The sequence below is a fragment of the Zootoca vivipara genome, chromosome 2 (assembly GCF_965207765.1).
Source record: "Zootoca vivipara chromosome 2, rZooViv2.hap1.1, whole genome shotgun sequence".
Taxonomy (NCBI): Eukaryota; Metazoa; Chordata; class Lepidosauria; order Squamata; family Lacertidae; genus Zootoca; species Zootoca vivipara.
In genome coordinates this window covers 18,815,460-18,839,918 of record NC_142584.1, presented here as the reverse complement: position 1 = coordinate 18,839,918, position 24,459 = coordinate 18,815,460, and the positions used below count along the sequence as shown (strand labels likewise).

The window sequence follows — 24,459 nt, the reverse complement described above, 5'->3', positions numbered from 1 at the left end:
GTCTCATAACTCCTACCTGCATCTGGGAAGAAGCTGTTAGCCAATTGCTGCTGCTGCTGTTGTTGTTGCATCACAACTTGCTGCGGCTTGAGCCCCATCATCTGTTGCTGTTGCTGCTGGACCCCCGGCATGGGCTTCTGGGCCAAGACCGGCTGTTGGTTCTGCTGGCCATGCGCTGCCTGGATGCTATGTTGGGCGGCAAGCATATGAGCCTGGTTCTGAGCCACGCCCATATGCGGGGCCAGTACTTGACTTTGCTGGGGACCAGCCAATCGCTGCTGCTGTTGCTGCTGCATCAGCTGCTGGTTGGTCACCATCCCTTGCTGCCTGGCCACCATGCCCAATTGCAGCTGCTGCTGCTGCTGCTGCTGGGAGCTCACCAATTGCCCGTCGTGAGACTGGGGAGGGGGAGCCGAGTGAGCCAACATGGTGTGAGCCTGGAGGTGCTGCTGGGAGCCCCCGGGCATCTGGGCCGACATCTGCTGCTTCTTCTGCAGCTCCTTCTTCTCGTGCTCCAGCAGGTCTTCGATCAGCAGAGGCAGCTCGCTGGCCACCAGGGAGCTCTCCATCTTGTCGAGGTCGTCGGCCGGAGAGTGCTGCTGAGCGTTGGCCAGGCTGAGGGGACCCCCGTCCAGCTCAAACTTCTCCAGGATGGAGTTGCCGGCGTTGGCCATCTGCACGGGGACCAGCGGCGGCCGGCCCGGGGCACCGTAGAGGATCTTGTCGGAGATGGAAGCGTGGCTGTTGCCGTGGAACGACGTCATGCCCAGCCGGACTCCGCCGGGGCTCATGAGGCCCTGGCCGGGCTTGATGTTGACCGCCAAGGCGGCTGCCATCTTCTCGGCCCCTTCGGACTTGATGGGCAGCTTCTCCGGGGCACCGGTGTTGAACTGGCAAGGCGACGGCTTCAGGCAGCCTTCCTCTATCTTGGGCTTGATATCGGCTGGCAGGCTGACCAGCTTGCTATCGAGCACGTCGCTGTGGGCCTTGAGTGTTGAAAGGCCGGGGGAGGGCGGTGGCACCCCTGAGGCAGAGGATGGGCAGGGGACGTGGAGGAGGCCGAGCCCTTCTTTCGCCTTGGGCACGTCATCTCTGGGCAACGATGGCGCCCTCGGCTCACCTGGCTTCCCGACACCAGCCGAGGGCGTTTCCTTGAGGTAGGGCCCGGCCGAGGGCTCCTTCTTGAGCAGATCCTCCCGCTCGGCCTTCTCGTTGGCCGACTCCACCAACCGCAGGTGCTCGTTGAAGATGTCCTTCTTGTCCCCGGTGTCCAGTTCTGGGTCGGTGTAGGCCAACAGGTCAAACTCGTCTCCGTTCAGCAGGTCGTCGAGGTGCGGGTCGTTGGTTTCCAAGTTATCCAGGTTCCCGAGGTCGTCGTCGCCCTTGGCAACGTCCGGGTCCAGGCTCAGGTTGGCCAAGTCGTCGTCATCCTCCAGGTCTTTGTGGGAATCAAAGTCGTCGTCTAAGTCCGGCTCCACCGGCACTTCGCAGGGGAGCTGCCTGCCGGCCAGGCCTAACTGGTTCCTGCCAGCAGGTGGGGCAGCGTCGGTGGCAGCTGAGGTGATGGGCCCATCTTTAGGGCCGGACGAGGAGAGGGGTCGGGGCGGGATATGTTGCATCTCCAAGTTTCCAGGGGGCAGGATCAACTGGGACACAGCCTTGGCCTGGGGGTGGTGGTTGTTGCTCATCTCTGCCCCCTGCTGAGGAGAGGATGGTATAGGGACAGGCATCTTCTGGGCTTGCAGGCCTTGGCTTCCCAGGACAGGAGCCTGCATGGGCATAACGGGAGATTTCAAAGCCTGGTTGGCACCGTCATTCCCAGGTATGAAGAATCTGGTCCGAGCCTGTGGGTTTTGCTGGACAAAGGTGGGCCCCGCACCGCTCCCAAGCACTCCCTTCTGGATGTTGTGCCGCAGCTCAATGAACTGGGCTCCCAGAGCGCCGGTCGAGGCTTGAATCTGTTCTCCGGGGCCTGGCAGGCGTGGGGCGAGGCCTGCTAGGGCTTGCCGGCTCAAGTCTTGGGTGGGGGGCTGGGGGAAGCGCGAAGGGACAGAGAGACGCATGGACACAGCTTGCTGCTGCTGCTGTTGCTGTTGCTGCTGCTGCTGCCACATCTGCTGCTGTGGAGAAGGGGCTTGGAAGACACCGCGGGGATAAAATGGCTGCGCGGCAGCCACTGAAGACCTGGAAGAGGAAGAAAGAAATAGAGAGAGAGAAATGTCAGCTTCAGGTGGGGACTCTGATCACTTTTGACAGGCCATTTTCCAAGCTGCTTGAAAACCACGATGGGGACACCCTTCCCAAACACACCACATAGCACCTCCCACCTCCAAGGCAACAGCCTGTCAGGCACACGGAATCAAATAACTGAAAAGTTGGGAAGGATGACGGTCATCTAGTCCAACCCCTTGCCCAATGTGGAACTCGAACCCATAACCCTGAGATTAAGATGCTCTACCGACCGAGCTATTGCTTGTAACCTTTAGTGAAATTCCCCCAGCTGCTGTCAACCACCTGGCCTACTCTGCTCTAGGGGAAATTCTGATCTTTTAGGGTAGCCCTTTGTCATCTTTCCCTTCTGTCACGACCGACACTGTAAGCTCTTTGGGGCAGGGGCCTGTCACTTTTTGAGAACCTGCCCTCGATTATCCAGCCCCTGGGGTCTGGCCTCCTAATAATAATAATAATAATAATAATAATAATAATAATAATAATGTATTATTTATATCCCGCCCATCTGGTGGCTGGGTTTCCCCAGCTACTCTGGGCGGCTTCCAACAGAAAAAATGTAATAAAATAATCTATTAAACATTAAAAAGCCTCCCTAAACAGGGCTGCCTTCAGATGTCTTCTAAAAATTTGGTAGCTGTTTTTCTCTTTGACATCTGATGGAAGGGCGTTCCACAGGGAAGGCCCTCTGCCTGGTTCCCTGCAACTTGGCTTCTCGCAACGAGGGAACTGCCAGAAGGCCCTCGGTACTGGACCTCAGTGTCCGGGCAGAACGATGGGGGTGGAGATGTTCCTACAGGTATACTGGTATAAATGGCATCGTGTGACTCACCTGCCATTGATATCCATGGTAGAAGGGGTCGCTGATGGAGGGGGGCGGGCAAGTCGCTCGTCCTGAATGTAGGACCCTTGCCCCATCACTCCACTGGGAAGTTTGCTCCCCGCTGGGGCGCCACCCAGGCTGCCAAGCATTCCTTTGTCCTGGGAGAGGGGAAGACAGACCCATGTGGATGTCAGTTGCTTTTTCGACAGCATACTTTGAGGGGGTGGGGAAGAGGGAGGGGGACTCTCTAGGAAACCCATAATACGTCAGTCTTACTGTGAGAAGAACACAGATTTTGCAGAGTTTAGGGAAGTGGAGAGGAATAGCAGTTCTTTCAAATCCCGGCCTTAATTAACACAATTTCCTAGGCAGTCAGGGCAGAATCAACATTTTTATTAACGTACGAAGCTGGTCGGGGGCAACTGGTCCCCGGGAGCCCAGCAGCCACACTGACCAAGGGACTGGGGGAAGAAACCCCGCGTGAAGGAAAAGCTGCAGCATTTGAGGCTTTTCAGTTTAGAAGAAAAGAAGGGTAAAAAAGGTGCAAGAAAGGTTTATACAATTATGTGGAGAAAGTGGTCAGAGAGAAGATTTTTCTCCCTCTCTCATAACACTAGAACCTAACAGGGCCATCCAATGAAGGCCGAATGTTGGGAGATTCAGAACGGGGGGGGGGGAGGTCTAGAGAGTGGCAACAAAAGAACAGGCCTTCTCTGAAATGGCTCCCCATTTCAGGAATGCTCTCCCCAGGGAAGTTCGCCTGGCACCTTCATCATACAGCTTTAGACCCCAGGCAAAAACAGGCACCCGCAAACTGCGGCCCTCCAGATGTTTTGGCCTATAGCTCCCATGATCCCTAGCTAACAGGACCAGTGGTCAGGGATGATGGGAATTGTAGTCCAAAACATCTGGAGGGCCGAAGTTTGGGGATGCCTGGGCAAAAACATTCCTTTTTAACCAGGCCTTTGGTTGATCTGATTTACAACTTATGCCCTTTTAAAATGTTTTTGGGGGGTTGTTTTTATTTTTATTATGTATTTTGTGGTTTTATATCTTTATATCTTTTATATTTTATTCTGTGAGCCACCCTGAGACCCCTGAGTATAGGGTGGTACATTAATAATAATAATAATAATAATAATAATAATAATAATAATAATAATATCATACAGCTTTTAGCAGCTGAAAAGAGAAGCACACTAAGACTCTAGATTCGAATCTTAGTATTAGGCGCAGAAAATTATGCCATTGTTAACCTTACAATAATTTATTTCAGTGGTCTGATCAGCCAGACAGGCAAATTTAACAGTACACGACTAAGATGTTCAACTTCCAAAGCCAGAAATGTTTTCGCCTTGAAGTTGTGCTGGGGGCTCAGTCTGGACCCTCTAAAGACGCGACATAACAGATGGAGCCCCCAAAGCACAGGGCCTCCCTCATATTGGCTCCGTAGCGCCTTGGAAGCCCATTTTGGGAAAACGCCATAGGCAGATCACTCAGGGGTGCTTCCGCCTTTCGAGTCCAGTATTTTGCTTCTCAATTATCTCTCAAAAATGAGTTGAGATCTAGGGGCGGGACATTCCGAAGAAAGCGGCCAATTTATTTATGTATGAGACAACAGCAGCTAGAATTCCATACACACAGAAATTTAAAGAAGAGCAGGTCCAACGAAGGAGGAGTGGCTTTTAGAAGTTATGGAAATGGCAAAGCTGATAGCAATATGAAGAGATCAAAACTTCGAACTTTTTACAGAAGGGCAGAGGCCTTTTTTTTTTTAGACTACAGTATTTGGAAAAGCACTACAAACAAACGAAATTGCGGGCAGGATTCGAGATAGGAGCAGCGGAAGAAAAAAAATGATAGAGCAATTGTATCGGAGGGATATTGGTAATAAGACGTAAATTTGATATATGGTGCCATAGAAAAGGGTTTGAACAAAAACACTGCGGAGTTGGGAAGTCAATACATGAAAAACGTAATCATTTAATTTGAAGTTAATTTGTAAATAAATAAATTGGAAATCCAATGGAAACCATATTGGACGAGTAAAAAATGAGTGGGAGGCAAGCCGCCCCACATTTTTCATGCTAGCGGGCACCAATGTCCCACTGTCAGAGACTGGGCAGAGGAGGAATGGTGGAGACCGCCTCCCCATCCTGACCCTTCCAGGGAGGAGGAAGAGGAAGACAGTATAGATTTACAACAGGGGTTTGAGGGAGGTTGCAGCTCAGAGGCAGATGAGAGGAAAAGCTGGGAAATCATGGGAGAGCCAGAAATAACACCCAGCTGACACACTGTCATTAGAAAGCATTCCAGACCAACCATCTCCCGGAACCCAGCGAGCCTTAAAAGTAGGAGAGCAAAGAGCTCAAAGACAGAGGGCACGTAGCAGCACCCATAGAGGAGACAAGGAGAATGAAGAATGAGGAAGTGGGAGAGATGGGGGGGTGTGTGTGTGGAGATTCACCCGGGACGCCGCCATTATCCAAGAGGCTGGGTTCTATAGCCTCTCTCTGTAAAGTTTGAAATAAAAAAGGACGGTAAGAAGCGTTTCCTTGTCTTTATACTTTCCTGGGCAACCAGCCGGGAGCCGCTGACAGCATACCGACCCCCGTGTGCCACCAATGCCTGACCGTCATGTCGCTGACCATGAGAACTAGAAACCACCATCTTTTTAAAAACACCGTTGAACATAGATGCCAACTCCCAGATTGAAAAATCCGGGATCGGAAGTAGCGCTGCGGCCATTTTGGAACTGGGCAGAGCAGCACCGGAGGTTGCTTCTACGCATGCTCTGCCCATTTCCAAAATGGCCGCAGCGCCAGAAATCGCCTTTGCGCATGTCCAGAGACTCCAGACATGCGCAGAAGGAGCCTCCCCGGACCGGTAAGAATCCAGGGGATTTACGGGGTTTTTAAAAATCTGAACTGCCAGTGGGAAATGGCTGGAAAAACGGGGGTTTCCCGGGGAATACGGGAGACTTGGCAGCTATGCCCTTGAAAACTGGGGCTCTTCTGGGGAGGTACACCAGGGCTTTGTGTGGGAAGCCAGGCCCACCCCCACCCCCCCAAAAAATCCACAGCACAGCCACAGCTGGGAACCCTCCCCGGCCTCACACGTTACCTGCACTGTTGGATAGGGAGTCATGCTCCGGTTCATCTGCTCAAAGGCCTGCCCGCCACCCTCAGGGTTCCACGACGCCTGGGCACTGTTGGCCGCCGCGGCAGCACTTTCCTTCTCCTGCCTCAAGTTGTTCCTCTGGATCTGCTGGCGGATGAGGAACTCGCGGAGCCTCTGCCGCTGATGGGAGGTAACCAGAGAGACAAGGAGCAGGCTGTGAGTCTGAGGGTCTCAAATGGGGCAGCCGGATTGTACTTCAAGGTCGCCCAAAGTGTGGCGCCACAAAGGGAAAGAAGCACAGACTAGGCAAGCAAGAATTAATTGGAAGGAGCAGGATCTAGAAGCCAAACGGGGTGCAAGTAAATCAAATCGAAATATATAGCCAGTCTGGCCTGCAGTGTGCAAGTGGTCAAAGAGCCAGAACTCCAGGGTTCTATATTACAGAAATATTTACGCAAACAATTTAGTCAATCACACACCTTAAACACCCTTTGCAAAAAAAAAGTGCTTATTTACACCCCCCACCACATGTATAAGTCGTGTGTAAGACGCCCCCCTATTTTGGGGGACTCCTAATTAAGAAAATAGGGGGAGATTGCTCAGAGTTGTTGAGACACCAAGCACATGTCGTCGTCCCCCAATGCACTATCCGTGTATAAGACGCCCACCAATTTTAAACATAATTTTAAGATCAAAAATCCTCGTCTTATACATGGAAAAGTATGGTAGGTCCGGTTTCTTGCCATCCCTTCCAACATAACTCCAAATATTCCTGGTTTATTTGATTTAATCTTACTGGTATTAAATAGCACCTCCAAATTAACTTAATAGTAATTTTCTTCCAAACTTATCCTTTGTTTGTTTGTTTCTCTTACATTTGCTACCGTATTATACAACAAAACAAAACCCTGTTTTGTCTCCTCTTTCATGCTCAGTGCCCGATTCCCCCATTTACCTGGAGCCAAGTAGCAGCCCTGCTTACCTGCCGAACTTTCTCCATCTCGGTCTGGGTGGCATTGCTGCCCATCGTCCCCTCCTGGCTGGCTGGCAGTTCCTGCATTTCCCGGTTGGCGGCTCCAACCGCTCCCTCTTCCCTCTTGTCACCCGGCGGCACCAGGCCTGTCCGCGGCAGGTAGGTCAAGGAGCCATCTTGTTGAGGTGGTGGTGGCGGCGGCTGGGGCAGAGCGGAGGGCGGGCGCAGTGGAGAGACGTTGTAGGAGTCCGTGGTGCCCTTGCCGGGGCCAAGGGGGCTCCCGGCTTGGTGGAACCCCGGAGAGGAGACGTAGCTTGTGCTCTGGGGCTTGCCGGGGGCAAAATGGCTGTTGATGCTGTGGGAAGGGGAGCTCTTGAGGGGTTCGCTGGGAGGGAAGGTGAATCGCATCTGCTGGGCCTGAGTGCTCGGGAAAACGCTTGCCCCAGGGGAGCGAGCGAATTGGGGCTGTGGGCCAGGCTTAGGGGGGGCTTCGGAGGAGGATGGCCCTGTCGGGAAGCCCCCAGGGGCAAGGGTGTTTTGGGAGCCGGGCATGGGCTTGAAGCTGGCCTCCGGCATCTGGGGGCGAGGGGGCTTGTGCAGGGGCGCGAAGGGGTCCCGTGACTGTGGTCGCGAAGGGGGGCGGGAGTAGGGGTCCGGGGACTGGAAGCGGGGTGTGACCGGGGACTGGCAGAAGGCTTCATTGGAGTGCGGCCGGGGTGTGAGGGGAGACTGGGAGCTGGAATGGGACTGGGGGCTGGCGGGGACGCGCGAGAAAGGGTCGGAGGGCAAGGAGCGGGGTGGCAGGGCACAGCAGCTTTCCGGGGGCTGGGGTTGAGGCCTAGGCGTCAGGGGCGGCTGAGCATAGGGGTCTGGGTACGGTGATTGGCGGTAGAGGTCGACCTGGGTGGGGGGAGACGCGGCCAGAGGGTGGGCGTCGGGAGGCCGGAGCCCCAAGCCCGGGCTCTGCGGCTCGACCTGAGACTGACGGGGAGTGAGAGGGGCCTTGAAAACATCCGGAGCCTTCATTTCGGCCAGGTGGTGAGCACCGGACGGCGAGTCGCCGTAGCTGCAGCCGTAGCTGGGGGAGCAGATCCCCGGCCCGGCCTCTTCCTTCTTGATGTCCAACCCTTTCTTCAGCTCCCCAAAAGGCGGAGGCGAGAGCAGGAGGGCAGCCCGCTGGGGGCTCCCGGGCACCGACAAGTTCTCCAAGGACCCGCTGGGGCAGCGGGGCTTGAGGAAGTGGTCTGGCGTGGAGGGCTGGTGCCTCGGGGTCCCTGGAGGGGTGGGCTGGAAGTCCCCGGGCTGCGGGGCCGGGCGAGGGTTCGGCAGGAGCGGAGACTGTCCAGAGGAAGAGGAGGAGGAGGACGACGATGACGAAGCAAAGCCAGCAGGCACTGTTGGGCTCTGGCCCACCGAGGAGGGAGAGGGGAAACCTGAATCCGGCGGGGGGCAGGCCATGCCGTAGGGCTCGTGCAAAGGCACTGGAGCGGGGGGCTGGGCACTGGCGGCAGAAGAAGGGAGTTTGAGGAAGAGCTCACTGGGCGACTCGACGCCGCTGGACCCGCTGGGCAGAGCTGCGGTGCTGTTGACGTAGAGCGGCTGCCCTGGCACAGAGGCGGCAGAAGGAGGAGGGGGCAGTGGAGGCGGAGGAGGCGGCTGGGGGGCTGCGGTGGGCAGCGCCCCCTGCTGGGGCGGGATGCGCAAGTGTAGGGCCGGCCGGTCTGGCCTGCGCAGCACCTCGACTTTGGTCTGCTTGTTGATCTGGCTCTCGGCTTGCTGCGAAAGACGGCAGAGGAGGCAGAGTGTCAAAAGGGCACCGTCAAAACACCCAGACACACAAGGCACCCATTTGGTGACACCTTCACACAAACACACAAACACACACACACTGAAAAGGGGAGGCACGGGGGGGAGGAAATCCAGGTCATGGGACATAGTCTGTTCTCAGGGACAGGAGGAAAAGCACCTGAGATGCACCCAAAGGAACCTCAGAGAGGACCAAGAGTTTCTGCCCTCTTTACAGGGGTTCCAGAAAAGTACCTGTGCTAGTCTGTTGCAGCAATGCAAAGAATCTCCCCCCCCCTTAAAGGCAAAAACCTCATGTATGTATTTCTAATTTTGGACATTTATATCCTATCCCTCTGCTATCAAGGCTTCTGAACTGATTAACAAGAAAACCTATCGCATAAGAATCCTACACACAAAGGCAGCACAAATAATTTATAGATTTTTCTTGGCGCAGGAACTAGTTCCACAGGCAATTCCACGGTGGTTCTGGCACAGCTTCCCTGCAGGGCTTTCCTGCTCAGCCTGCGCTATCCTACCTACCGATTACGCCACTGCCCTTGGCTTACCTTCTGCACCTTGTTGATGCGGTGGGCTGCCCGGTTATCTTTGGCCTTTTGCTGCAGAGAAAAACCCAAAATGAGAAAGGACGGCAGGAAAAAGGTTGGACGAATGCTCCTTTCCTAAATCACATAACTGGCCACTTTTTTTTAAAGCATCACCATTTCACTTTGATTTTACATACAGTGATACCTCAGGTTACGAACTTAATTCGTTCCGGAGGTCCGTTCTTAACCCGAAAGCGTTCTTAACCTGAGACGCGCTTTCGCTAATGGGGCCTCCCAATGCCACCACACCACCACTACTGCACGATTTCCGTTCTCATCCTGAGATAAAGTTCTTAAACTGAGGTACTACTTCCGGGTTAGTGGAGTTTGTAACCTGAAGCGTTTGTAACCTGAAGCGTTTGTAACCCAAGGTACCAATGTATAAGATAAAAATAACTATTAAAAAAGGTAAAGGACCCCTGGACGGTTAAGTCCAGTCAAAGGCAACTATGAGGTTGTGGCGCTCTTCTCGCTTTCAGGCCAACGGATCCGGCGTGTGTCCACAGAGAACTTTCCGGGTCACACGGCCAGCATGACTAAACCGCTTCTGGCGCAACGGAACACCGTGACTTGCAGAGTAATTTGTAGAGTGCGAATTAATTTAATTCTTCTTACGCACAGGGGGCCATCCCCTTGAAATTGAACTGAATCCTGTATTCACGGGCCACATACCAAGTATGGGGCTTTGTCTGGGGCTGGCACCTTTCTCCAGAGCTTCATGATCTGCTTGCAACGGGTCGACCAATCTGTGGAGGGAGGGGGGGAAAGGAGGAGAGAGAACGAGGCTTACACGCAGGCCGAAGACCTTCCAAGTCTTTCAAGTTTTGAACACCGGTTTGATATAAAGTTGAGGGAAAGGCAAGGCGACAGACAGAAGCTTCTAGGAAGGCCAGTGTGGTTTCAAGACCATTCGAGACCCAAATGCAAATCTGTGCAAATCCATCATCAAGTCCGGACACTGAGGTCCAGCTCCGAGGGCCCTCTGGCGGTTCCCTCACTGCGAGACATGAAGCTACAGAGAGGGCCTTCTCGGCAGTGGCACCCTCCCCGTGGAACACCCTCCCATCAGATGTCACAGAGATAAAGAACCACGCAACTTTTCGAAGACATCTGAAGGCAGCTTTATTATTATTATTATTATTATTATTATTATTATTATTATTATTATTATTATTCCAGAGTGGCTGGGAAAACCCAGTCAGATGGGCGGGGTATAAATAAGTAGTTGTTGCTGGTACAAATAAGCTGTTGTTGTTGTTGTTGTTGTGCCACAGGGGAGGAAGTGGGAGGGACAATAATATAATAATAATTTATTATTTATACCCCGCCCATCTGGCTGGGTTTCCCCTGCAATCAATCAATCAATCAATCAAAATCTTTATTGGCATCATTTACAAACATTTAAAATAAATAGTCCGGTACGATCACGTCACCAACCCAAGGTTTCCCCAGCCACTCTGGCCGGCTTCCAACAAAAGATTAAAAAAACATTAAAACATCAGGCATTAAAAACTTCTCTAAACAGGGAGGAGAGAGAGAGAGAGAGAGAGAGAGAGAGAGAGAGAGAGAGAGAGAGAGAGAGAGAGAGAGAGAGAGACCCACCTGGGTAGTCTTGCTTGAGATTGGGGAAGTTCATGTTGGCATAGAGGACGGGCGAGATGGTGGAGAGCTCTCCCAGCTCTTCATCTTTCTCCCAGCGCTGCAAGCTCCGCTGGTTGTATGACAGCCCGTCGCTCTCCCCCTCCGTGGTGGGGGTGGTGGGGGTGGAAGCCGCAGAGCTGCTGGCCCAAGGACTCTCTGGCTCACACTGCTCGGGGCTGAAGAAGCCGCTCCTCTCCCTACGTGGGAGAGGGGGGAAGGAGGAGAGAAACAAGGCGTGTTGGATAAAAGGTCCAGGGAGCCTGGCTGGATGGAAAAGGAGCAGTGCCTAAACCCAAGGGGTGGGGGGAATCCGCCCAGGTGCGGTTGGAGCCCAACTTCCACCGCCCCCAGCCATCATGAACGAGGTCAAGGATGAGTTGGAGCCCAGCAACATCCAGAGGGCTCCACCACCGGTGGTCTCAGAGAGAAGACGCCAGGGCAGGTGACCTACCTGCTATCAAGAAATGGGGACTGGCAAACCCCTGAGTAGGTCTCCATCGGCACAGCAGGTTGAAGGGGCCCAAGGGAGACCCCGCCGCCACCTAGAAACAAGAAGAGATGGCATCACAGAGCTGGAATCAAGAGGAGCTTCTCCTCCTCACTGTTAGGGTGCGAGCTGCAAACCCTCGATGGGTTCATTTCTTCGTCTCAGCAGAGCAACTCTGAAAGTCTTCCTGCATCTTCGCAGCAGCGGAGTCCAGTGAATTCCCGTGACAGAAATAACGCCCTCACCTTCCCAGTTCTTCTCAAAAGTCTTTTATTATTTACAAGTTGCAAATAACACAACTGGTCGACATGTCAAATAAGAAACAGAGCGATATGCAGATCTCTGCTCCCTTCAGGCGTCCGGCCAGAGAGACAGGCTCACGGACTTCTCACATATTTTGGCAGGCACACTGACCACCACTGAATGGCTGCTTCTCACGCTACTGCATCTCTCCTCCTCCAGCCTTGCCCTGATAAGGGCACCTGGGGCCGGGGAGAATTCTCGTTGCTAAGCAGATGTTTTCAAGCGTGCCTCAAGGATGCGTTTCAAGGCCGTGCTTCGAGGCTTGTTTCAAGTTTATTTTGGCAGCGCACCAAAACACCCCACAACCCCAAAGACACACGGCTTTCTCTCGGGTGGCAGTTTCACGCAGGGGTCGTTCCCGGTCCTGCCTGGAGATGCCGGGGGTCAAATCTGGAACCGTCAGCACAAAAGGGACACAATCTACCACCGAGCCGCAGCCCTTTCACAAAAAAATGAAGGCTTCCAAACACGCAAAGTGAAGGTGCTTTGGGTTGAAGCGGCTGGAGCTGAAGTCACTTGCTAAAAAGCCCCCCCCAAAAAAACCAACAACCCATTTGAACACTTACGATGTAGCAACAAAAACACCACCGCTCAAACCACCCAAAAACTTGCCTTGCCTGGTTACTTGAATAAAATTTTCATATACCACATGCAAAATACCCACTTCCTATTTACTAGCCAAGCTGAAATAACTTCTGGCCCTAATGAAGTACTATAGCTACGGCTGGCTGATATTATTGAGTCCAAAAGTGAAACTAAAACACCAATAGTTTTGGATGTCACAATGCAAGGTAAAAAGGTAAAAGGACCCCTGGACAGCTAAGTCCAGTCAAAGGCGACTATGGGGTTGCGACGCTCATCTCGCTTTCAGGCCGAGGGAGCCGCCATTTGTCCACAGACAGCTTTCCAGGTCATGTGGCCAGCATGACTAAACTGCTTTTGGCACAACGGCACACTGTGACGGAAAACAGAGCGCATGGAAACACCGTTTACCTTCCCGCCACAGCGGTACCTATTTGTCTAACTTGCGCTGGTGTGTTTTCGAACTGCTAGGTTGGCAGGAGGTGGGACAGAGTAACGGGAGCTCACTCCATTGCGGGGATTCGAACCGCCGACCTTCTGATTTGCAAGCCCAAGAGTGGTTTAGACCACAGTGCCACCCGCGTCCCATGTCACAATGTACAGAGCAGATAGAAAGAAAGCTGAGCTGGTTTTCATGTTGCATGGCCACCTCTGTGCTATTTCTTTTATCTTTTATTGGATATTTTTCAATACTAAGCAACATAAAAGTAACATTAAGCAAAACATCTGAAGGGGCAGGAGAGACAGAGAGAAAAATGTGACTCACAGCCCACCAAACCCGGGCGTGGAAGCTCACCTTGCAGGAAAGGCCTCTGGGCCAGTTGCGAGCGGCTTGGATCCCGAAGGCCTCCAGCCTCAGCTTCTGCCCCAATGCAGTTGAGCTGCTGCTGTTGCTGCTCTCGCTCTGCAGATCCCAGGACATCTTTGAAGAGTTGCTGGACGTCCTTGCTCTCCATTTTGGGCAGCTCTGTTGGGAAAAGGGGGTGGAAAAGCCACAGTGGAATGACAGGTGGCAAAAGCCCGTCCAAGAGAGCAACCACCTCAGCCGCGTGGGGGAACCTGTCGGTCTCCGGTAAGGGCAGGCTGAATTGCAAGGGGGGAGGTTAAAAAAGAGAGAGAGAGAGAGGTGCGCCGGTTATGGAGCAGCGACCGCGCTTCCTTTATATAGCCACTAGCATCTACCCCTCATTCTAGAGCGGAGAGGAAGCCGGGGGTTCCCGACTCCCGGCCTCTCCCTTGCTCTCCACGGAGGGGTAGATCCTCGGCAGGGAGATGGGGGGGCAGTAGGGTCTATTCAAAGGGCCCGCCTGACCTTCAGTGGGGATTTTGTCAAGGTCGGAGCTGAGCACCCCCTCCCCCGGGGGTGTGGCTGGGTTCTCGGCACCTGTAGGGTCTGGAGAGGTCTTGGGCACCTTCTGATCTTCTGTGCCTGCAGGAGCAAAAACAAGAAGACCGCCGCCAAGCCCATCAGCACAGGGACAGGGGAAGGTGCTTGCGCTCCCAAAAACGCGTCGGGAAGGATCATCTCCTCCGCTGGAAGCAGGGAGATAAACCCGCCTCGCTACACTTGCAACAATATGGGAAGCAACCCGGGTAACGCTGCTCCCACCTCACTTCCAGCTTGGCATCATTACCGTGGCAGCAGCTGACCTAGGCCAGGCATCCCCAAACTGCGGACCTCCAGATGTTTTGGCCTACAACTCCCATGATCCCTAGCTAACAGGACCAGTGGTCAGGGAAGATGGGAATTGTAGTCCAAAACATCTGGAGGGCCGAAGTTTGGGGATGCCTGACCTAGGCCATTTTACTTGATGTTCCAAGTAAAAAAAAAACCCAGAAGCCTTTCTATTCGGAATTATAGGTACCGAGATTCCAAAGGAACAAAAAAGACTCCTTATGTATGCGACAACAGCAGCATGGATGCTACCAGCCCAAAGATGGAAAGAAGAAAGAGTCCCTAACAGAGAGGAATGGCGAGCTAAGCTGTTAAGACTATGGTGAAATGGCAAAAACTGACCCGGAAACTCAAGAGACCAAGAAGACAAGCAATTCAAGAAAGAATGGGAAACGTTTATAATTTATTTAGGAGATCACTGTAAGCAGATGAAAACATGAGCAGGATTTTAATCTCACTTGTAATGTAACAAATATGTACTACTACGGACAATATGTATAGGTACAAAACGTAGACTATGAAATAATATGCATTGGGAATGTTGACATGGAGGGGGGAGTCTCGAGATTCAGAGAAATCTCATTTTATGGATATGTATTTGGTGTTGTAATTAATTTATATTTGTAGAATCAAATAAAAATTATTTCAAAAAGGGAGGGGCCGTTAGCAACGGCAAGAATCAGGTGCTCTGATACGGGGCTACTCCCAACTGATCTCTGCTCCTTTTTGCATCGGCGAAAAATTCCTCCCAATGAAGGTGGGCTGCTGAGAACAGATTATGGCCGGTGCTTCCCTACGTGACTCCTTTTGCTGTGTGTTGCCTTCCCGATGGGATCAAAAGAAGAACACCAGAGCACACTACATGATTCCAATTATTATAAAATTATGTCAACATTGGAAATACGTGCAAATTTATTTTACTGGATATCATGGATTTGGGGACGCAGTTCACTGGTACATTTTAAAATCTGCATCACATTTCCAGTTTGCATTTTAAGGTTTGTTTTAGCAGCATTTTAAGCAGTACTTACTTCCCAGGGCATTAATATAGCAATTTCCCAACCCATTTTTGGACGAGGCAAATAGCTTTGGTGCACGTGCTCCGATTCGGGGGAGACCTGGAGTGTGCCGTTAGGAGTAAGAGGTCCAATAGAATCTGGGGTACACCATACTGAGCCAGGTGGGCCAACATGTCTGACCCAACACAGGGCAACTTGAGGTTCTCAAAAGTGCAAGGAAGTTGTCTCTTCAGAACAGGGACAAGTCCCTCCCTGGCACCTTCGACGATCAGTTTGCCACAACTGGATTTAGACAATGTAAATCACAGGGTTTTGAACATGCCAATTAAAATGTGAGCTTGTTTATGCACAGCCACAAAATTTATTCATCTCATATACTCAAAAGGCCTAATTACCCAGAACATTATCAGGTTTTGGGGAAACAAGACTCAACCGTGCTCTGGTTGACTTTTGAGATTTTAGCAAACTACAATTAAAACGTAAAAAAGGTAAAAGACCCCTGGATGGTCAAGTCCAATCAAAGGCGACTCTGGGGTTGCGGCGCTCATCTCGCTTTCAGGCCAAGGGAGCCGGCATTTGTCCACAGATAGTTTTCCGGGTCATGTGGCCAGCATGACTAAAGCGCTTCTGGCGCAACGGTACACCGTGACGGAAGCCAGAACACATGGAAACGCCATTTACCTTCCCACTGCAGCAGTACCTATTTATCTACTTGCACTGGTGTGCTTTTGAACTGCTAGTTTGGCAGAAGCTGGGACGGAGCTACAGGAGATCACTCCGCTGCGGGGATTCGAACCACCAGCCTTCTGATTGGCAAGTCCAAGAGGTTCAGTGGTTTAGACCACAGCGCCACCCGCATCCCCACCTTTGACATAGTCACCTTTGACTGGACTTAACCGTTCAGGGTTCCTTTACTTTTACCTAAACCACAATTACATTACACTGTGCAGATTAACACAGGACTAAATGTGCTAAAAGGAGCTGCCTCGTGTAGCAACCTAGCACAGCTCCCTCATAAGGCAGAAGCTTCCCCCCCCCCCCAAGCTTTTTACGCTCCTATGAAGAACTCGTACTCACCGGTATTTTCAGTCTTGGCATCAGCAATTTTCAAGTTGTTTTCCGGGGCTACTGCCTCCCTGCCGTCAACACATTCATCCCCTGGAAGAAGAGGGGGTTTTGTTGAACCAAGGTCTAGGACTCGCGGCCAAGCTGACCCCAAAGATGTGGTGGGCAGCTGGAACCGAGCATCTTCTGCTTACCGTGTTTCTCCGAAAATAAGTCACCATCTTATATTTATTTTTCCCCAAGAAAACACACTATGGCTTATTTTCAGGGGATGTCTTATTTTTTTCCCCTCCTCCTCCTGCCGCGGCCGGCATTGCTGCTGCGCCTATCACTATGTCTTATTTTCGGGGTATGGCTTATATTCCTTGGAAACTTTAAAATCCTGCTACAGCTTATTTTATGGCTACGTCTTATTTTCGGAGAAACAGGGTACTGTCAGCAGACCAATGGATTCGCTGAACGCTTTAATCTGACGCCAACATGATCTACCTGGGGCCAATGATTGAGGCGTATGTGGCTAGACACCCATCAAACTGGGATCAAGCCTTGTCTGTTGTTTGCTTATCGTGAAGTGCCCCAGGAAAGTTTGGACTGCTCTCCAAATGGTGAGGGACAAAGGGAAGGTCCTGAACTTAGGCAGGAAGAACTAGATACACAAATATAGGGTGGAGGACACCTGGTTTATTAGCAGTACCTGTGAAAAGGATCTAGGGCAGGCACCCCCAAACTTCGGCCCTCCAGATGTTTTGGACTACAATTCCCATCATCCCTGACCACTGGTCATGGGAGTTGCAGGCCAAAACATCTGGAGGGCCGCAGTTTGGGGATGCCTGATCTAGGGGTCTTGGTGGACCTCAAGCTTTCTATAGTCAACAGCGTGATGCAGCAGCAAAAAAAAAAAAAAAAGGCTATTCTAATAAATCTACTTCAATCAACTAGAGATCTATTTATTGAGGGTAAAGCTTGGGTACTGAATCCAGTTCCTCACCTCCTGGGTTACACAAAGCTGTGTAACTTGGCTGAGCTTAAGCTCGGGTAGCAGAATGTTTGGCTTTTCTTTAATTGCTCCTGCTTCTTTTGACTCTCAGGAGTGCCTGGTAAGTTATTTCAGCTTATGTCTTTAAATGTTCTGCCCTTGCACTTGGAGACCTTTGCATTTCAAGCCACTGACAAGTCGAATAAGCACAGCTCATACCTTTGGGCTGAACTGAAGGGTCTTTCCCGTCCACCGGCCCTTTCTGAAGCATGCTGCAATCCACCTTGGGCCTGGGAGCCCCTTGACCAATGGGAGGGTGGGCAGTTCCATCCCCACCCACACCGCCAGCTGCCAGCAGTGCCTTTCTGCTCAGGTCAAGGAGGGCCTTTCCAAAAAAGGCTTCCTGTCAAAAGAGGTGGGAGAAGGAACAGAAAGAACAGAATGAGATGGTATATTCCAAGTAAAGAAACTGGGCCTCCTTGGAAAACTAACCTCCAACCCCTCTGGCCCAAAATGAACAAAAGCACACACCCAAACTCTTATTTGCTCATACAGTGGTACCTTGGTTCTTGAACGGCTTGGCTCTCAAACAAATCGGCTCCCCAATGCTGCAAACCCAGAAGTGTTCCAGTTTGCAAATGTTTTTTGGAAGCCAAACATCCAATGCGGCTTCCGCAGCTTCCAATTGCATGCAGGAAGCTCCTGCAGCCAATCTGAAGCCGTGCCTTGGTTTTCGAACGGTTTCGGGAGTCAAACGGACCCCCGGAACGGATTAAGTTCGAGAACCAAGGTTCCACTGTATTAGGCAAAATTAAATCCTATTTCTTCTCCCTCTATTCCCGTTGGAGGAAATTCTGTGCTTGCCAGACCCACCCCCACCCTTGGGAATGAATTGCAAGAATGAAATTCTATCTGTAGGCTTGCCACAGTATTACTGATTAGCAGCAGCAGCAACTCACACAAACAGCAAGGTGTTGCTAGCTTCGTTCTCCATAGCAGTCTTTTAAAGATAAATTGCCAAAAGACAGGATTCTACAGCCTAATTACACTATACTGTCATTGGGTTGCTGTTTTTATTTTGATGATATAACCTGAAGCATCTATAACCCGAGGTACCACTGTATTCTACTCTGCTTTTGCGAACCTTCAGTCTGCAATTGAACATCTCCTCGCCACAACTGTCTATAACAGGCATCCCCAAACTGTGGCCCTCCTGATGTTTTGGCCTACAACTCCCATGATCCCTAGCTAACAGGACCAGTGGTCAGGGAAGATGGGAATTGTAGTCCAAAACATCTGGAGGGCTGAAGTTTGGGGGTGCCTGGTCTATAACTTCTTCCCCTTCCCAGTTTGGACAGCAGAGTTGCCGAATGAAACAACTCTGTCCACTAAGGTAACCAGTCAACCTGCATGTCCCCCTTACCTGAAGGTAGGCAGGGAACATGTCCTCCAGCTTGCTCTTCTTCCTGCCGCGGCGTTTCTTCTTCTCGTCACCCTCAACCACCCCCTGCTCAGCGATGCCCTCCGCGGGAACTTCAGCGGGCGGGTTAGGTGGAGGAGCCCCTGGCGTGGAGGCAAGTTTGAGCAGATATGAGCGTCTATTTACTTTCAAATAAGCAAGGCTGGGAGCAGCGAGCGAACCGGCGAGATCTCATGCTACTTTTACGGCTGCAGTGGGGAACCTGTGCCGCCCCCCCCCCAGACTGGGCTAGACTACCACCCCCATCGGATTTGAAATGGACAGCCTGCTATAATAATAATAATAATAATAATAATAATAATAATAATAATAATAATAATAATTTATTATTTATACCCCGCCCACCTGGCCGGGTCTCCCCCGCCACTCTGGGCAGCTTTCAACACACTGTCCGTTGAAAGAAAATTATATGAAAACAATGTGCTGTTGGTATACGACACCTAGTAAAGCAGCAAAAATGGGCAGAACCAGTTCAAAGGTGTGTTGGAAATGTGAAAAGAAAGAAGGTGCTTTCTATCATATGGGGTGGTCAGGTGGGGTGGTAAAAGCATTCTGGGAAATGACATACAATGAATTGGAAAAAAAAAAGGTTTAAGATAACTTTTGTCAAAAAAACCAGGTGCTTTTTTTGTTAGGAATTATAGGTGGGATTCTCAGCCTGTGGACTGAGAAATACATGGAAATGCAAGAGTTTTGTTTTCAAAGACATAGCCCACTGTTAAGATATTAAGGATAGGAAACAACACCCCGTACCAAGCCAAGCAACGAATACGGGTTAACAAAATATACAAGCAATGCCCTTACCCTCCTCTGGGTGCCCCTCAGCACCTGTCGACTCGCGAGAGGCTTCTGCCAAGGCCGCCGAGCCCTTTTTCAAGCGGGTGTGGGATTTCCGCTGCCGCACCATGAACCCTCCGATACCTGTCCCAGGGCAGAGGAGAGACGAGTCAACGAGACGAGAAGGGACCATTTCTCCTCCAAAGGCCTGGCCCAGGCCCACAACACTCACCTGGGCGATATGGCTTCCGCTTCCGCTTCTTGACCTCCTCAGAGTCCTCCAGAAGACCCTTCGCCAAATCGGCCTCGGCTGCAGCTTCCCTCTCCGGGGTAGCAGGGGCTTCCAGTTTGATCTCGCACTCCATGTGTTCGACACTGACTGCAGGCGGACAAGGAATGAGAATATGCGCTAATGCAATATTCCTTAGCAAAAGGAAGCCCAGTATCATTTTCCCCATGGAATACGATTCCGCATGAGCACCGGTCCTCCTTTCTGTTGCATCACGCATGCGCCTTTGTGCGCTGTGTGCAGGCACCTAACTGAACTCTCACATACATTTGCACATGTACACACACACACACACACACACACACACACACACAACTTGCCAACCCCAGGAACAGATTGTGGAAGGTTACCAGATAGAGTCTCTCCCCTGGTCCATAAAAGCAACACTTCCGGGCTATCAGTTTCTTGCAATACGGGACCTCAGACAACTTGATCTACAAAGGCACCCCAAATCTGCTTCTACCCCACAATTAACGACCATCACCTAGACTTCTGCATCATAGATGCTCCATCAGAACAACAACTTTCCCACACTAGTCAATGTCTAGAGCAGGACATTTGTGCTGGTTTCCAGATTATGACCAAACTATGAACATATTCACTCTCAAGGAATTTAAAACAGATTTATACAAGCAGTCGTTGATCTAGGGTGTTGGGTGTGTTTTTTTAAACCAAGTTTAGAAGAGGAGGAACTGTGGCTCAGTAATAAGACCCATTTTCCACCTCCCCAAAACCACCAGTTTGGAGAGCGCCCGTTCTTCATTGCGCGAGGAAGTACCTTGGAGCCCAAGACCCCAGAGAACAGCTTTCTAACTTGTAGCACCAGCCAGGGTTGACAGTACTTACTAAATGGATGACAATATAAATCAGTACTGCTGCATAGGTATACTGGAGATTTAATATTAATATTAATAATATTTGTTTTTGTTGTTTGCTTGCTTGTGCTGAGGAGGGCTGCACTGAGGGAGAATGGTGGGAGTCACCCCCTCCTCTTGATCCTGATCCTGAATCTTTCCAGGAGCAGGAGGACAGTATAGATTTGGAACAGTGGTTTACAGAGGGGGGTAGTTCAGAAGGCAGAAGCTGGGAAATACTGGATGGGGATCAGCTAGCAGAAGAAACACTGGGAGAGAGAGGGTTAACAGGTTCACTGTCTCTGGAAAGCACTCATCCACTCTCCCCAAGGTCAAGGAGAGCTGAGAAAGTGGCAGAACAGAAAGCACAGAGGGTACAAACTCAGGTTACAAGACATACGAGTAGATTAATAGGAACGGAGCGGGGAGCGACCTTAATTGGGAGCACCGCCATTCTAGAGAGATGCGTTCTGTTGTCTCTCACTGTGATTATTCAAGATTCTAACTGGTAAGAAGGCTCATTTTCCTTTGTTCTGCTTATCTACTGCCACGGGGGAGGAAGCAGAGTCCCTGAAGCCTGACACCACGTTGCCCCAGCCATTCTGGGCAGCTTCCAACAACGATAAAGAGTAAAGCACCACACAATTAAGAACTTCCCTCCACAATACTTTACCCCACATTCCCTTGGAGGTGGTGGGGATGGAACAAACCTTCAGCTTTCAGGATCTCATCTCCCTCCACGTCGCCCTCCTTTTTCTCTTCGGGGCCCAAGGGGTCAACCCCATCCAGCCCGCCTTCGCCATTGAGCGCACCCGGCGGCCGTGGCGTTGTTGGGGTCGTTGGGGTCTTGCGCGGCCGACGCTTGTGCAGTGGCGACAAGGACAAGTTCCGCAACACTGCCATGCCCGTCTCTGTCAGCCAGACGCCTTCAAAGCGAAAATACTGGGGCTCTGTGGGGGAGAGGGTGAAACTTGGTAGGCAGGGTCAAATCAGCATGGGGCATCTTCGTAGAGAACCAGCCTGAGCATTCATTTCTTCCCCTCCTTTCATTCACTACATCCCCCCTTTTTTTCTTTTGACATCCCCCCCCTTTACAGTTGTCAGCAGTAATTCAGAAGGACCCGAGCCTACATTTATTCCGGGCTCAGAAATAAGATCAGCACAGTATCTGGGTGCAGTGCCTGAGCTTATAGATTATATGAGAAAGAAACTTACCCGGCTCCTTGATCTTCACTGGAATAATTTCTGGAGGGGGGACCGGAACTTTTTTTTAAAAAAGAGAGAGAGAGAGGCCCAAAAAGGGTATGTTAGAAAGGGTATATATTCAGTATTTTGTGTCTGGGTGTACTTCTCACAACATTTAGGACGGATAATTCCTTTTTTATAAGAGTATCTACTTAAAGTGGATGGATAAACGAGCAAATTAAGTTACTTTGGATATACAGAAATTGTTAGAAATAAATTTAAGCAATCGCAGAAAGACAGGGAAGGAAGTCGAGCTTTGAAATGTTAAAATGATTGTAAAATTATTGAAATATCTAAAATTGAAAACATCATCATCATCATCATCATCAATTCCTCCCCCCCAAATGTGCATCATTTATTCTCTCAACCTATCACCTATAATCCGCTCCTTCACCTGCAACCTCGGTGTTATTACATCGCGCCATAATATCCACAAAGCTCTCTACCACGTCCAGCTGACTACCATCCTCAGCCCCTTTGCCCCACTTACCTTCCACTGTTTCACACTCACCCACCCCAAAATATCCTGCTGTAGTCCTCATGCAGCAATGGCTTATCTACTTGTTCTAATTTCCATTTCAAAAGAAGAAGCTACCATTAACCAACAACGAGAATCTCTTGCACACCAACATTTGGAGGGCGAGTCTACAGGTTACACTATTCCACATCCAATTTTTGGTTTCCTCCATTGTTCGTCAAGGGCAGCTCTCTTTTCCATGACGTTGGGAAACTGCTAAACTAGGAAGCGACCTGTCCAGACACGGAGATGGCTCTTTGTATCCTTGGTATAAATCTATGTTTCACGGTCCTCCTTTTCCAGCTTCTCCATTCTATTCCTTCCACCCACACTCTGTCGTCCATTTTATTCCTTCTCAACATTCCTTGCCATTCAGTGATTACGGGGCTGTTTTGGGTCTTTATGCACCCTTAAGTGTTTCCCCCCTAAAGATTTTCTGAACACCGGCAAAACCAAGTCTTCCGACACATCGGTCTTCCGTGTGGGTGGCGCGGTTCAGGATATAGAATCACAGGAATACTCAACCTGTATTATTATTATTATTATTATTATTAGTTGTTGTTGTTGTTGTTGTTGTTGTTGTTTATAGTGATGCAGAAAGGAAGTAGACCTAAGCTGCCCTTTCAAATTCTGAACATCACGAAATCCTCCCCAGAGCCAGCTCAGGAATTGAGGATCCCTTTGGCACAGTGTCCTCCAGTGGGTTAGTGGGCCCCTAGATGGCTTTAGTCATCTGAGAGATGTAAGAGTGGACAGCAGCAATGACTGCACACTAATGAGCACTAGGTGGCAGCAGCTAGGAGAGGCAGCTTCCCACAATGCCTTGCAGCAACACTATGCTGGAGGCATTGTGGGAAGTAGGGCTGGGCGATACCTGGTTTACACCATATATCACCAGCTAAACATTGTGATGTACTGACATATCACAATGTTTAGGATAGTACTATGTATGTAAAGGAACCCTGGACGGTTAAGTCCAGTTAAAGGAGACTATGGGGTTGCAACGCTCATCTCACTTTCAGGCCAAGGGAGCTGGCGTTTGTCCACAGACAGCTTTCTGGGTCATGTGGCCAGATGACTAAACCGCTTCTGGCACAACGGAACACTGTGATAGAAGCCAGAGTGCACGGAAACGCCGTTTACCTTCCCGCCGCAGCAGTACCTACTTATCTAACTTGCACTGGTGTGTTTTTGAACTGCTAGGTTGGCAGGAGCTGGGACAGAGGAATGGCAGCTCACCCCGTTGCGGGGATTCAAACCGCCAACCTTCCTATTGGCAAGCCCAAGAGGCTCAGCGGTTTAGACCACAGCGCTGGCTGGCTTCATGCTTTCACCCCACATTGTGATTTTTGCATGGAGCACACAGCGCATGATTCGCATTCTGTTGCCAGGTCAAGAATTATGAACCAGTATCACGATATGGACGTGAAACCGGTTTTGGGCAATATATTGCCCAGCCCTAACACACACCAGGATTCACAATATATTGCCAGGTCAAAAGCTATGAAAACCGGTATCATGATATGGACTTTAAACTGGTTTTGGGTGATAGACTGATATATCGCCTAACCCCAGTGGAAAAAAAAAGGGGTCTGAAACCCAGGCCTCTGGCATTCAAAACTGCGAGGAATGAACACCAGGGCAGGCTTCTGCAATGAGCCTTGCCGGTGCACTGGGGACTTGGCCGTTGCTGGTGCTTCTTTTCATTGTCCGGGAACCTCTGCCTTCCTTCTGGTTCCCAATTCTCACACTCACCAACAGGCTTGACCACATAGGGCTGGCAGGAGGTACAGTCAAATCCCTCGTCTGCTGCCTGTTCGACTTCTTCCTCCGTGAATAGGTTGTCGCACACAGCATGCATCCACCTGGGAAGCGCACAAAAGGGTTTCAACGCACATACGGAGAGAGTTTGCAGATTCAAGTATGGGGAAGGGAATTCTCCGACATCTGAAAACCTCGCCCTCCCTCTCCACCCCCCCCCCAAGATGGAAACGTACAGGGGGAGAGTCAG

General features: G+C 50.8%; 1 protein-coding gene across 9 annotated transcripts in view; it reads right to left on the bottom strand.

Moving 5' to 3' along the window:
* KMT2D (lysine methyltransferase 2D) overlaps positions 1-24,459 on the bottom strand; it is a 100,900-nt gene that overhangs the window by 36,625 nt on the left and 39,816 nt on the right. For 7 of the 9 annotated variants that reach the window (XM_035103907.3, XM_035103908.3, XM_088661397.1 and 4 more), the window contains 18 exons: positions 24,204-24,313; positions 21,902-21,949; positions 21,397-21,636; positions 19,776-19,922; positions 19,571-19,687; positions 18,710-18,849; positions 17,506-17,689; positions 16,323-16,403; positions 13,864-13,980; positions 13,348-13,518; positions 11,631-11,721; positions 11,141-11,376; positions 10,211-10,284; positions 9,500-9,550; positions 7,155-8,921; positions 6,176-6,352; positions 3,062-3,210; positions 17-2,184 (listed from right to left, as the gene is read on the bottom strand). In XM_035103907.3, coding sequence (XP_034959798.3) covers positions 17-2,184; positions 3,062-3,210; positions 6,176-6,352; positions 7,155-8,921; positions 9,500-9,550; positions 10,211-10,284; positions 11,141-11,376; positions 11,631-11,721; positions 13,348-13,518; positions 13,864-13,980; positions 16,323-16,403; positions 17,506-17,689; positions 18,710-18,849; positions 19,571-19,687; positions 19,776-19,922; positions 21,397-21,636; positions 21,902-21,949; positions 24,204-24,313 — 6,068 coding nt within the window. The remainder of the gene's footprint in view (positions 1-16; positions 2,185-3,061; positions 3,211-6,175; positions 6,353-7,154; positions 8,922-9,499; positions 9,551-10,210; positions 10,285-11,140; positions 11,377-11,630; positions 11,722-13,347; positions 13,519-13,863; positions 13,981-16,322; positions 16,404-17,505; positions 17,690-18,709; positions 18,850-19,570; positions 19,688-19,775; positions 19,923-21,396; positions 21,637-21,901; positions 21,950-24,203; positions 24,314-24,459) is intronic. The other 2 variants (XM_035103912.3, XM_035103914.3) reach the window with 2 other exon arrangements.